At 40.5% G+C, this 15101-nt stretch overlaps 2 protein-coding genes across 2 annotated transcripts; both read left to right on the plus strand.

The window, feature by feature from the left end:
* The first annotated feature begins 3388 nt into the window (after positions 1–3388).
* LOC145436330 (uncharacterized) lies at positions 3389–5197 on the plus strand. The gene has a single exon (XM_080313683.1). It carries the CDS (start codon positions 3462–3464, stop codon positions 4464–4466), a length of 1005 nt encoding a protein of 334 aa, XP_080169809.1. The 5' UTR covers positions 3389–3461; the 3' UTR covers positions 4467–5197.
* Positions 5198–12088: 6891 nt separating this feature from the next.
* Positions 12089–14510, plus strand: LOC145436331 (uncharacterized). The gene is made up of 3 exons (XM_080313684.1): positions 12089–12562; positions 13492–13824; positions 13892–14510. The coding sequence occupies exons 2-3, from the start codon at positions 13542–13544 to the stop codon at positions 13930–13932; spliced, it is 324 nt and encodes a 107-aa protein (XP_080169810.1). The 5' UTR covers positions 12089–12562; positions 13492–13541; the 3' UTR covers positions 13933–14510.
* The last annotated feature ends 591 nt before the right edge of the window (positions 14511–15101 follow it).

The following is a 15101-nucleotide window of genomic DNA, read 5'->3' on the forward strand; positions in this document are numbered from 1 at the left end:
CTGGTGTGAATAACACCTTGTATTTCTTATCCATCTGCATTGGCAAAATCAAGGGACTGCGTGCACCATCTGCAGTCACTTCAATCTGTGATAAAAGTTGATATAGACAGTGATTCTACCGATTTACCACTAATGGACATCGATGTAAACAATGATCAGTTGTCAAGAAAATTTAGCTTTTTTGGAGTGCTAAATCACATTATGAACTGCTCTGAACTTACAATGCTTCATTTAAGCAATTTGAGCCAACCAATTAAACTTTTTACTCTGTTACTTCTGTAAAGTACAAATAGAAGTGTAATAAGTTTGTATCTGGCCAAATTAACTGTTGCAGAGTACTTGAGTACTTTCCATTCATTTACTATACTATGAGAAGTATCAGCACGTGGCAATTGCTGCTCCCGAGCAATAAATTATGACATTAGGTTTTACCCAAGTTACAATGCTGAAGAATGTGATCTTGCCTTTCCTTTGACCTCTTCAATCTTATTAGCATGCTAGGTCTGCTGATGGCCAAGTCGTGACACTTTTGTTATTGTTCCATACTGTGTTATACTGTGCTGACTGCTGGTGTTACCATACTTTTCCTGCTGTATGTGTTGCTACTGCTTCATATTCATTTGCTGTATAAATAAATGCCCGTTCTTTCTATTGATTTGTGAACAATTATGACCAGCACCGTGCATTATGTCAGTTGTACTGTCCAGTACTGCCAGTATCAGGTGCACGATTATAGGTATATGAGAAAGAAAGAGAGTTACAAGCGTATAGTTGTAGTGAGCTTACAGGGTTATGGCTGTAGTGAGCTTACAGGGTTATGGCTGTAGTGAGCTTACAGGCTTATGGCTGTAGTGAGCTTACAGGGTTATGGCTGTAGTGAGCTTACAGGCTTGTGGCTGTACTGAGCTTACAGGCTTCTGGTTGTCAGTAGAGGTCGACCGATTATCGAGATGGCCGATTATCGAGGCCGATATTTAGAGCTTGCCCGATTATCGGTATCGGTCTATGAAGGCCGATATCGCGGCCGATATTTTATATTTAAAAAAAATTAAAAAAATTGGAAATTCAGTGCCCCGTGTTCTCAATCTCAATAACTTGACGACGCAAAGGATAATATGTGACAGATTTACCATTGTAAGACGAGTTTAATTTGGTGAGCATGCAGAGAAACTTTGCTTCCTGCATTACAATCTACCTTTTCTGAACTGATCTGCAATTCTGTATCATGTTTTGATTTTCGGGTTATCCCAAATTTCAACGAATGTTCACAATTAAGCAATAAGTCTTTTCAATTTCAGTTTTCTCGTTTGTTGTTCAGCTTTCTGTGGCATGAACAAGTGCCATCTTGCCTAATATATAATATTTTTGGCGAAAATGTTCTCTGCTCCTTCCATATTAATATCGGCCTATGATATCGGTTATCGGCCTTGTTAGTGTCGAAATATCGGTATCGGTATCGGCCTGTAAAAATCAATATCGGTCGACCTCTAGTTGTCAGCTTGTAATGAGTTTGCAAGCTTATGGTTGTAAGCCTGTATTGGAAGTCGCCAGGCTTATTGTCGTAAATTTACAACAATAATTTTTACAGTGTAGGTGCATGTCGTCCGTAAGCTCATACTAAATGTCTTTCGAAAGTTTTAAATAATTCTGGCATAAATAATTATACAATGCATAAAAAAATTCGATTTTTTTAAAGAGGCGACCGTTCAAAACACTGTTTGAAAAATGTTTTAAACATAGTTTTTTAATACAGCGTTTGGTTTCAATGCAACCCTAATCTTCAGCGACCCACCAAATGACGCTGATAATATATATAGTTCCGGATTTTATTAATGTACTGAAAGCAAAATAAAATGGTTTCCGATATTTCTATGGGCGTATCACGGCTAAGAACTTGCCGAACATATAGGCAGTTCATCGACGGCACCATTCAGTGGCGGATGATCTGGCAGGCCATGAGCCATCAACCAACCTCTACGCATCGTGTGATTTATGCCACGTTTCCTATTCGTATATAGTGCATGGTATTACTGTGCAGTGCAGTCTCTCACGATGTCCTATCTTGTTAACGGACGTAGGGACGCTGGTAGCCCAGGAAGCAGTATCATGTCTGTACGTTATCGAGGCCAGAGAACAAGTGCGAGCTTACAAGGGAAGTTAGTTCGCCGTAATTCAGATCATCTAATGACTTTATTGCAATCGAAACCAAGAGTCACATCCTCCATCATTACTCTCAAACTCGCCGGGTACCCTATTCCTCATTGCCGTATGCGAAGCACTAGTTATCGTTTTCTAAGCATTCATCGTAGGGTTGGAAGCGTTAAACAGCCCGTATTGTCGGTTAAGAATGTACATCGTTGAACTTATTAAACCGAGAGTCTTAGAATTGTGAAATACTGCCTGCGTGAAAATGCTTTTTACGGCTACGATTTCTATATTGATGGAAGAGGAATGAAGCAATCATCAAGTTCTATATAGTGTTCCCGGAAGGACTCTAAAACTAGTCTGAATGCTTTTCACGACAGCACTTTCATTAATTTGTGATAGCATTGCTGTCATATCATATGTCATACCACAAAATGCAACCAGAATGCTGGCAATCCCGACGGCTTGTTTGATGGCATAAACGGTTATTACAGTTGATAGGATAATTTTCAAATATGAAATTCGGACTATAGACCGGGCAGCGACCCTTAAATGGACGTATATCGCGCCGAGTGGGATAAAAAAGTCAGTTTACGTCATCTTCGCGCCCCCCTTCAGATTGGCTCACGCGTCCCAAGGTGGGCGCGTCCCGCAGTTCGAGAACCACTGCAATAATGCAATGAGAAACGCACGTTCTATCCACGCAGTTAGAACGGCGATAATTCAAGGAAGAAATATATTGACAGCTGCTGTCCTATATTGTCCCAGATTGTGTCAGATACGACAGGGATATGTCGTATAATGACTTTATGTAGCAACAACTTGTTCGTACAACTTCAGTGATAGGGGGTTGCTGTCGGTGCGTAAGGGGCTCTAATATGCGCCCAGTTTTCTTATACTGCTCGAGAATATTCGTGGCGACATTGTAAAACTGAATTCGCGCTCGCATCAGACTCGAGTCAATATGTTTTTACCATACCGTGAATCAGTCGATTAATCGTGAATCAGTCGATACAGGGTTTAACTTCATCTACTGTTCCAACTCCTACGTGTCTCCACCATGACGGAATGAGTCAAAGAAAATTGAAATTCAAGGAATTTTGAGCTCTGTAAAATTCCGATATTTCTAAATCACATTAGCATGATTGAATGCACTAACGTTATCTTGCTAACGAGAACATATGAGTTATTATCAATGTTACCATAACAGTATCACCAGTGTGGCCCCTAGCTGCTATATATATTCACAATTCCGTACAACATTAGTTTGTGTTACAGTTGTAAATATCTATAGTGCGAGACGAATAGATTCTCAAATGATGACGACATCGGCAACTTTACAACAACCAACTTTTGTTCAAATGCCACCTCAGCCTACGACTGGAGTGAACAGGGGTCATCCAACGAGCAGTATCATGGTGTCGACTACGTCGGCTGCACAAGGACAAGGGGTTGTGAGAGCCCCAGGCACGCAGAACAATCCGCGCGAAACAAACAAGGGCACGATATTTCGACTTGGCATTGGAGAGATAGTGATGGGTGTATTGTCGGTTCTAATGACCATAATTTCTCTGGTTATCAGCCAGCATGCAGTGAAATCGTTTTGGAGGGAATACGTGGCCAGGCGTAACAATTACGTGTACAATAGTTACGGCTACAACAGTCACAAGTATAACAATGATTACGACTCGAATAGACCAGTCATCGTCACGGGTTTCACGAACTCTTCACCTGGGATATGGGGTGGTATATTTGTTATTATTACAGGGATTTTGGCAGTGTGCATCAAGTCCAAACCTTCCAGGTGCTTGTACATCGCAAATATGACCATGGCGATTGTTACCGCTTGCATCACACTTTCGTCGACCATCATTTCCGGATTTGCAGCCGCAAGGTCTTTTTATTCATCTGCATTAATCGTCCTACATGCTACGATAATGCTGCTGAATTTCGTGTCAGGGATCATAACGATTATTCACGCCGCGTTCTGTTGCCGAGGAGTTTGCTGCAAGAAAAAATCAAGATTGACACAGCCGGTTATGTACATCCCTACTCAACCGAACGTGGTACACCCACCACAGCCGCAGTATGTCCAAGCTCCGAACGGTCAAGTCATGCTGGCATACGTGCAGCAGGCACCAGCGCAGGGATATCCGCAAAGCAACACTCCGGTTCAGCTGTTTAATCAGCCACAGCAAGCGAACAGTCCGCCACCACAGCAAGTGTACGGTGCGCCACCACAAATGACGCAACCACCGTCTTACAACAATTCGAATGTGAATACAGCAGGAATGGAAGCAAAATCGCACGATCGCAGCTAATGTTTAGAACTGGATTAGGTTAACATATCATCATGAGATCATAGTAACAAAGCACTACTAAGCTTTGGGGGTACTCAATTACGTTCTACCTACATACACTAAATTACTCAAGTCGTCATGTTTTTATATTACTCCAACGTCTTGCTTTGTACACTTCGAGATTCCTTAAAAATATATTAGCATCACATTTACCAGTGAAATACGATGACGCTCGAGTGTAATAGACCTGCATCACTGTAACTGGATATATTGTCGAACAGTACACGTACATGTAACCATACGTTTTTCATTTCTATCAACTTCGCGGATGGACGTCGGAACTTCGAGAACATGCTCTTCCGACTAATTTTTAAATGTAATATGTGACCCCCTGATTATAAATCTACGTTTTGAAGCAGTTTACTTCATAACAATTCAGACGGGCTCTACATTTATTTTGTTGTCCTTGAAAAGGCCACTTCTACTTTTGCCATATCTGTATACATCCTGCTGATCCTCACATCTGCGCGGTCCAGAATGGAGGGCATTGTTTTCGTTCAATTTATACCAAAACATGGGTCTATTTTGATACGGATATACCACAGTGCATATCGCTGGATCCGTATGCGCAAATGCGTATACGTTGACGATCGTGATGTTTGATGTTTGAGTAGTGTCGGTATCCAAAATTATCCATCACGCAGTCATGACTGGTTTAGTGACTTTTCAGTAATAAAAAATCGATATCAGTGTTTTTTGACTTTTTCTTGCAACGATCTGAAATCGCACTTGGATGAGCGGAGGTGACGTTCCATCGTGGCTATATCCTCCACTATTTGTAACAATCGTCCAATTGCAAAACAACCTCTACTATCATGTCATGTTTCATATTACGGCGACTCGGATATAATCCATGATGTGACAGTACGGGCTACTTCCTCATGTAGGTCAGCCTTGGTAACGGAAGTAGGGAATCGATGGCCCGAGAACCCGTATCATGTCTATACATGATCACATTCTGAGAATAATTACAACTTTACAAGGGAACGATATACGTTACTCTGTATTCGTTCGCCGTGAATCAGACAATTTGCTGAAAGTATCGTAATCGAACGAATAGTCACATCATCCGTCCTGCTCTCACGTCGTAAACTAGGCCTATCTCTCCAGACAGCAGTGGACCACTGTCGATGGTTTTGTAGCATATAGCCATTGGCGTGTTTCCGGTAGGTAGCATTTTCAGCGAACATTTTGGTGCTATAATGATCATGATTGAACTGATTGAAAAGCGAGTTTTATATAGATTTGTTAAATAATTCCTGCGCGCATTTGTATGTTACGCGAATATTTTCTATATTACTCTAATAGGAATTAAGCTACCATGGAGTAGACTGATCTTTACGAAGATTAGCGTGAATTTTTTTCGCGGCAGCGTGCATGAGTGTGTGGCGAGATAACGTGTCGGCATGATTCAAAGCCCCAACACCAATACGGTGTGGGTCCGACTCCGACGGATGTCGTGTCCAGAGCTCCTTCACATGTGCTCAAGGCCTATCTAGGCACCACCTAAACATCTGATGCGCGTAAGCGATGTCTTAAACGGCATAGAAGTGGGAGCCACAGGAGCATTTGAGGTGGGCCACAAAGCTATTTGGAAAATTTTAGAAATAATGTAAGTTTAGTTATATCTGTTATATTATTCTCTAAAAATATATTCATATTATCTAATTATACGTAGGCTACGCAAAGCTTTTCATCCGACTTTCATGAGACGTAGTGGCACGTATGGAGTCGGTATGTTCAGTCGAAAACGGGATGGAGAAACGGCGACTTTTTCCACTGGCTATGATAACCTGCGGCTAACAGCAACTAAAATAATTTCGAGTATAAAATAACTGGACGGTAATGCTGAAGTAACCAAGTATTCCGGCAGGGTCGTATGTCGTATGCCGTTGAAAGGGTGTACAATAAACTCGGAATGAAGTGTAATTGAGGTATAGATATACTGTACTTAAGCAAGTCGTATTATTGTCAGAGGTGGTCAGTAACGATGTACTTATACTTTTTCGAAGTACTCAAGTAGTATTCCTCTACTTCTGGTACTTACTCAAGTGGATAAAATCTTCGCTACGTATACTTCTACTTTATAATATTTTGTGATCTACTTACTTACTTTTCGATATTTTCAGTTTGTCAAGTAGAAGTAGTGTCACCCCCCAATTTGAAAGAGAAACTGGGAAATTCTCGGGCTGTTTTCACGGAGTCCTAACTTTCCATTTTCAGAAAATTTTAGTCGCGCTTCACATCAAGTAGATATAGAGTTACAAATATGTTTTCACGAAAGTGAATATTGTTCAGGTTGCATTGCACCGCATTGTCGCCCATATGACATATTTCGTCACAGTAAATATGGTCCATCATAACGTTTGAAACTCCCGTATTGCAATCTAGCATTTACCCATCATAAAGTAATCTATAGAATCCCATGGCGCGTTCTAATCTGGAGGAGCAGGCTCTGACGTTTTGAGCGTTAGATCTTTTTTAGAAGACCACCATTAAAAATGTCTCGACAAAATACATAAAATGCATTTTCCGCCTTTCTGATGTAGTATTGATATTTCTCGTTCCATTCGCAATATTATTACTTGGAGTTCTATTTAGTTTTAGTTTTTTGGTCTGGAGAACATACATGTTTAAGTTTAAAAGCAAGTGTAGCATCACCGTCTATTTTCCTAAAATACAATCACACTATATGGCATTTTTGCGTTAGCCTACGCAATGTTTTTTATCATCGTATATGAATCACGCAAAGTGGTAACATCGTATATCCATGCAACTTCTCCGTATTGATCTTCGACTAAACTAAAGGCCGGAATTTGCGTGAGGGAACATGCCATGATATTTTCTAAAACGGGATGCTCGAGTAAACAAAAGATTAGTATGTCATTTCCATAGAAAAACTATCATTGGCATCTCATGATGCAGTCGAATCCTCATGCTGTCGGAAATTTATACCATCTGGGATGCATCAATATGAATTGTGAATGAAGCTCCCTGCACCTTCCGCACAGCTCAATTCGCAGTTTTTGAAAGTCCATGCAAACGTATTATGATCGTTTTCAAAACTACTTACTTACTTGAGTAGATTTGAAGTCAGCAAATTCTACTTCTACCTCAAGTAGTTTTAGGTTGCTTATGGAAAAAGTACTTCTACTCGTATTTGATTAGATTTTTTCATCGCTACTTCTACTCCTACTTGAGTAGCTTTCTTGACTACTTTGACCACCTCTGATTATTGTACGATAAAAATAGCCATATTTGTAAATTATTAGCAACTACTGGTGGAAGTATCTGCACCACCGCAACGAATCGTAATGAGTTGAGGATTTAGCGGAGTGCATTCATCTCTGGAGTCGGTTTAGAATGTCCGTCCCCGAAACCATTGTACATTACGTAAGAGTCACGTGAATTGATTGTATTGGATTGAATATTCTGGCATCGCCACTTCAGTTGGTCTGGTACCAGACATACAATTGGCATTGTACAGCATGCATATTAAATGAATCTTTCTCTACTTCTCTGTAGTACCCCATTGAACAATGATTTTTTTGAAGCTGACCCATAATCATAATACTATTCCGCACAATAGTGGAACTAAAATTCCAATCACACAGCGGATGCGTGGATTTGATCATTGTGTTTTGCGAGGCGAATGGCGCAGCGGGCGATCATAATATACCTGGACCGTCCGTAACTGCTGCATCCAAAACCCCAATTGCGGGAGCTCGAAGGGGCCCAAGATTATATCGTTTGTCGTTTGTTGGAAGATATTTATAATACATGAGAATTTTCGTCGCGCTTGGTGCGATTTCATAGGCCGAAAGGTCTACATTTAAATATCATCAGTAAATTAAGAGAAAAATGCGCATATTTGAGAGATATAGGCATATCGGAGCAGTCGATTATCACGAATTGAACATAATTACGACTTCAAGATTAGAGGTGGGCCACAGCACATTTTCAAACCGGAAAATGGGCCGCGGCCATGAAAGGGCTGAGAACCCATGCGCTATACCAAATATCAATTTCTTCCTTAGTCGCTGAAAAGTCTTGTCATGTATCGTGCGCAGCTGATAGTTCAAAATAAAATGAAGTTGATGTTCATAATAATTGTTTATGTATTAGTACTTCATCGCAAACTATTACTTCCTTCGTGGTAACTATGACCATTGTCCCTGATGAAAGGCGAACGTGGACACGAACATATGACGTCACGAGTCGTCACAATGCTAATTCGAACACAAATTATTTTTGAGTTCATGTCTACGCCCGCGCATGTAGCCGGAGTTTTGGTCAAAATGTAAACTTGGTGTCATGGAAGGAATGAATATATCCTATAAAGATCTTGTCTTGTAACTCCTCGTTGCTAATATTTTAGCATAGTTGCAATGTCTCTAGTCACGATTGACTAGAGTCATTTCCTCGAAATACGGAAATTACTCGACTCGACTGGAGTCAATATGTGCATTGACTCCACTTGGGCTCGAGTCATTGCGCGTGACTCGAAACAAGTCACATGACTCGAGACTTAGACGGACCAGACCGACATTTCATGATAATTTCGTAGAATAGTAATGTAACCACACTATTATGATTTCGTCTATTGGTACTGGTATTGAGAATGCGACCAGAAACTGCTAAATGTGAGCAAATTAGTATATTATAAATGCGAACCATTCGATATTCGAGTCATAATACCATAATTCGGACTCGGCCTTCTGCTCGCTGACCTGGACTCGGACTTCACTCGGCGATGAATTGAAAATGACTCGACTTGACCCGGTAGTGAATTGAAAATTTTTCGACTTGACTGGAGACAAAACTATAAAAGTGCGATTGACTTCAACTGGGAGCAATGTGACTTGTGTATATATTTTAGTATAGCTTGGGCAGGTTTATTGGCTCGGAGGGGACTGGGGAGTTTTTTTTAGCCCGTTTTGCTGGACTGCATCAAATCCTCCGAGACCAGAAGCGATATTGCAAGACGGTTCCTAAGTACCATTTGTGGTTCCATCGAAATTGGGCCAGTATAATACCTTCTACAGGATTAGCGATATTAGACAAAAGACCGACTACAAGTATGATTTTGTCGTAACAATGTTTATCTTGTTAGATGTAAAATATCGGTCGTACAGCCACCGTGATGCAGCGTGTGAGAGGAAGTTGCAATTCGAGGAATGGTGATCAAAATTGTTAAGAGTTCCGTGAAATACTGGCACCGAAATTTCCTGCCGCTGACGTCATATCTGGTGATACGGTTGTTGATATGCAATGTTCTGAATAATTCTTTACTAGTTGCTGACGACTACCCCTGACGAGTGTCAGCAAATATAGTCCTGTTTCTTTTAATATGAATATAATATTCAACTGATATTTCTAAAACAAGTTCACAGGTTCTCTTGCGAACGCGAGCGCATGAATTAGTATCGAGATTTGCACAGCGTATATACGAACGTATACAGGGCCACCCCTAGTTGATGACGTTCATAGTCACTTCCATAACATTTGTTTATAGTTCAGTTGTAAATAGTATTAGAAACTTTCCTCTGTGTAAGAAGAACAGATTATCAAATGATGGCGCCTTCAGCCACTTTTCAACAACCAACATTCGATCAAATGCCACCGCAACCTACGTCAGAGAAAATACCGCTCTAGCAGCTACCGGTATGATGGTCACAAGAACGCCGGATGTGCTGGGACAAGAAGTCGTGGCAGTCCAAGGGACGGAGAGTGATCCGCACCAAAGAAATGAAGTCGCAACATTTGGAATTGGATTTGGATTTGCCATCGGAGAAATAGTGATGGGTGTATTGTCGATTTTACTGACCATAGTAACTTTAGCCATCAACCCGCGTGCAACGATTAATCAACCGAGTTAGAGCTTCAAATATGGTGACCGGCCTAATCTGCTATCTTTCTTAGAAAGTTCCACTCACTCATCACCCGGATTATGGGGTGGTACATTCTTTATTGTAGCAGGGAGTTTGGCCCTGTGCATCAATCGCAATTCCTCAGGACGTATGTATATTGCAAATATGATCATGGCGATTGTCACAGCTTGCGTTACACTTTCTTCGACGGTGATATCTGCTTTTGCAGCCGCTATGTCTTATTATTCAAACACATTAATAGCCCTGCACGTGATCATTACGTTTTTGAATTTCGTATATTTGATTATAACGATTACTCACGCCGCGCTTTGTTGCCGACGAGTTTGCTTCAAAAAGGATTCAACATTGACACGGCCAGTTCTATACGTACCACGCTAATGGAGCGCGATGTTCCTACCACATCCGCAGCATGTCGAAGCTTCGAACGGGCAGGTCGCGCTGGTATACGCATGGATACCCGCATAGTGGCACTCCGTTTATTGGTGAATCCACAATAGCCAATAAACAGCCCCCACCGCAAATGATGCAGCCACCGTATTATAACAAATCGAATATGTATACGAATACGGTCACATGGAAGCGAATCGCATGACGCCCCTAACCTTTCGAACGCCATTAGGTCACATATCTGAAGGCTCTCAGTACCGAGTACTTATACAATTTGTTGATTTACTCAAGTACATTTTGTCAAGCTGCAGTGATTACTCAAGAATGTAAGTTTAATATTACTCTCACTTCTACTTCTCATGTGGTTAGGTAAATCCCCAGAGTTTGCAAACTTCGAGTTACGTTTGATTAAAATTTGTTTGATGTTTTGATTTGCATTGCTTTTATGATTAAGATTATCATCACGCCCGTGTCTAATACCCCTGCATAATGGTAACTAAATATAGTTTCGAACATTCTGCGCATGTGTACGCAATTGACATTCTGTGTTAGTTGCGAATACGCGCCCAGAAATTTCGAAAATATCCAGGTACTGAAAATATGTGAACCATTGACCTTTTAAAACAATTTACTCTCATACATTGTAGAGTGTAGACCCTAACTTCTAATCCTCCTTAAAGAAGTCTTAAAGAAGTCTGACTTATTTCACCACCAATTTATATATGTGGATGACCATTCATCAGTTTGGTTCACCATATCATATTACAACGTGGCTCTAACCTTTTCCGGTGTTATTCCCATGTCCAACCAATACAGGCATACGGGCATCTGAACTAGATCTATGCATCGACTAGTAGGACAAACGCTAAATGCACACATGGTATAGGCTACTCATGATCACATGCGCGGCGTGGTAGTTTCAGTCTTATATTCCTACATATTGAACCTTACACGGATAAAGGGTAGCTACAGCAGCACCGGATCGGTACGCGTAAATGTATACGTCGAATATCTTGAAGTTTGTGTAGTATCGGTATAGTTCACGTCATTACCTGCAATTTTCAGTTCCCCCATTTCATAGGTCCCTTCTTGGGATGCAGTTTCCGAAATTTTACGATATTGGCGGTATGAGTTTCTATGCATTTACCAGACGGTTCAAATGATTACTTTACGTGATATGCAGCACTGATTATTCTATTTTTGCACATTTGTTGAGAGTTGTTGTTATCTATTTAGCAGTCATGGATGATTTCTTAATTTTCCAGTAATAAAAAATATATACTGGTGTATAGGGTTCTGGTAAATATCAGGCTGATTTAAATCAGGGTGATTTAAATCATGATTTTTCCTTTGATTTTTGATTTTAATTTTACCGTTTTGATATAAATGATTTTTTGGTTTTTATTTTTTATTTTTAAAAAGATGCGTAAATATATTTTTTGGACATTGGACAACCATTGTATATTGACACAACCCGGACATCGTGTTTCGTCACCGGTACCGGCACGGTTTAGCGAATCGAGGGCAAGGCGGGAACAGAGTGCTCGCAATAGGCGGTGACGATGATCAGCCAGTTCTTGAGCTTTGCTGTGGATTCGGTGTGTCCGTGTTGCTGCTGTTTACAAGGCGATGGTGGGAGGGCGAAAACGAAACTCAATCTGGAGTATACATCGGGAGATTCCCGCATCTCTAATGCCAAAGCGATGCAAAAGAGCTGTTTGCATTTATTGCGGTGCTGATATGATGGGTCAAGTAATCAGAATGAAAACTCATACGCAGGTAAGATACCATATTACTGTATTATGAGTGAATCCAATTCATGTAATCGCTTGAATACTGCATGTGCATGGTAATACGTTGACAGGGTATGGGCAGATTACAGCACCGCTACCGAATTCTCTTTGCATATCTAAAAACCCTCGCTTATGCTTGATGTGGTAATATCTGATATGCAACGCGTCAACCGAAAGATACTTAGCACATAGTCCTAGAAAACAACTTTTGAGCCTACTCCCTTATCCACAACTACAAGATTATCAATAGCTAGTGTTCCCCATGAACATGTCTAAGCTTATGGCGTCAATAATTAGGGTTATGATGTTACGTATCATCATGCAATTATGGCTGGGGTATTCTAGATAGCATAGGTTTGGGGCTAGGGTAAAGTTTGGTTGTCTTCGGAGCAACGGGTATGGGTGATAAATGATCGCACTATACCATAGCGATGAATCAATATTATTATCGGCAACCGTGGTTTGTAATGGTCATGCTGTGTCTAAGAAAGTACACGCTCCCTTGACGGCTTGAACCTTCTTAGGCATGTACTGTCCGAACAATCATCAATGATAAGAAATTTTGTGACGATACTAAAGCGATCTATGGTCTACTCAAGTCGTATTATTTCATTACTAGTTAGTTGCTGAAAAACTTCATATTGCGGCAGTTGAACAACACTCTGAGCAAATAAGTAACGAGACGACTGTTCGACACTGGCAATCATAACTATGCTACTTCATTCAAATTATATTGTAAATAATTTGCATTCCTTGATGATAAACTGATATTACCGCTACACCACAATACATGATCAATTTGAACATCTTGATTCTTAATGGAAACAACAAGGATTGTAGTTCTTTTTACTCCCCAACGTTTAACTCAGAGTTAACAGGTGATATGTTTGAATCGTAACTCTTGCATTTTTACAGCCATCTCAGAATTGGACAATACTTCCACTGTGCTAATCCTATCAGGCTGGATGTGGCTCAAGCTTGAGATAAAAAAGACTATCGCTCTGGATGCTGATGAGAAGACTCAGGTTTTATCAAAGATGCAACGAAGAACAGAAAACTATGTCGAGGACCATCATCTAGTGGCCTGGGTTCTAGATCCCCGAGTTAGAGGCTGTGGCTTGAACATGACTGGCAAAAGGCTTGTTCGGGATCTGGCCAAAAAAATATTTTCAAAAATAGAACCAAGCTTCAATGATGAATCTGCTTCTAACCTCATCAAACACTGGTTCGACTATGATTGTAAAGAGGGTGAGTCTACCAGTGCACACTGCACACCTATCACTGCACGTTTCTGATATTACCCTGATTTTTTTAGGAGTTTTTGATGCAGAATCCACTATCTGGGTACCGTTTTAAACGGCACGGCCGGCATTATTCTGGAAGGATTTAGCTGTTGTTTCTCCGGAACTTTCAAAACTCGCCAGGACTGTTCTTTCGTGCGTTCCACATGCTGCGTCTTGTGAGAGGCTTTGGTCATATGTGGCAGCAACTGCAACCAAGAGTCGCAATCGCTTAACACAAACAAATCTTGAAGTTATGCTTCGAGTGAAAGATCACTTCATGGATACTGACTCTGGAACTGGCAAAGTGGAAAAGGCGATGAGAAAAATCAACGCCTTGCTGGCAGAGACCACTCCAGACATCAACAGATATGCTGATGATGAAGATGCTACTGAAGATGCAACCGTTACGGATGCTGCTGATTTGACGGTTTGGTACTAGAACAGATATCGGACAATCCTAGCCACCAACATTTCTCTGCTGGGTTGAATATTTTCCAGTACGCAGATGAAGATTCAGAGCCTCGAATTATTCAGTTGATGAGATTTGCAGCAGCACCTTCATTTAGATGATTTTCAATCGTCTCAAACTCATTGTTGTTGTTGTTTCAGTTGTTCTAAGTAAAAATAATAATTAAAAGCGAAAAAATCATGGTTTTTATTATGGATCGATTTTATCGCTTCGAATCAGAGGCAAATTGATATTTACCGGAACCCTACTGGTGTAGCGTTTCTAAATATCTTATTGCCGCGACCTGAACTCGCACACGCGTGGGCGTAGGATACACTTGGCTACATCAACGGTACTGAATTGATTTTGGTAAACGTCCAACTACAAAAGTTTAAAACTTGTTTAGGTCCGTAATAAGTCATATGAAATATTTACAGTGTAATAAATGTAATATACAATATAACTATATATAACATCCAGTAAAGCGGTACTAGAAAAAACAATTAGCAAAACGTATATATTGTTGCGTTAGTCACTGCTAGTGGAAGAGTGGTCATGGTTATGTTTTTATATTTCCTGTGTGCGAACAGGATCGAACATTCAAGTCGAATGATATCACAATGGTATCTCACAATTTATACTATTGTTATTCAGTGGAATTATTTGGTAGCATGCCTATACACAGGCCGATGTATAAGACTACGATTAATGACCGTGCTTTCCTAGTAAGAACAAATTTTTCTCCTCAACTGAAATAGGCCTACTCTGAAAGCGCCGATTTCGTAGAAAGAATA

This window comes from Botryllus schlosseri, chromosome 3, assembly GCF_051294905.1.
Source record: "Botryllus schlosseri isolate E-star chromosome 3, Bs_hap1, whole genome shotgun sequence".
In the NCBI taxonomy this organism is placed as follows: Eukaryota; Metazoa; Chordata; class Ascidiacea; order Stolidobranchia; family Styelidae; genus Botryllus; species Botryllus schlosseri.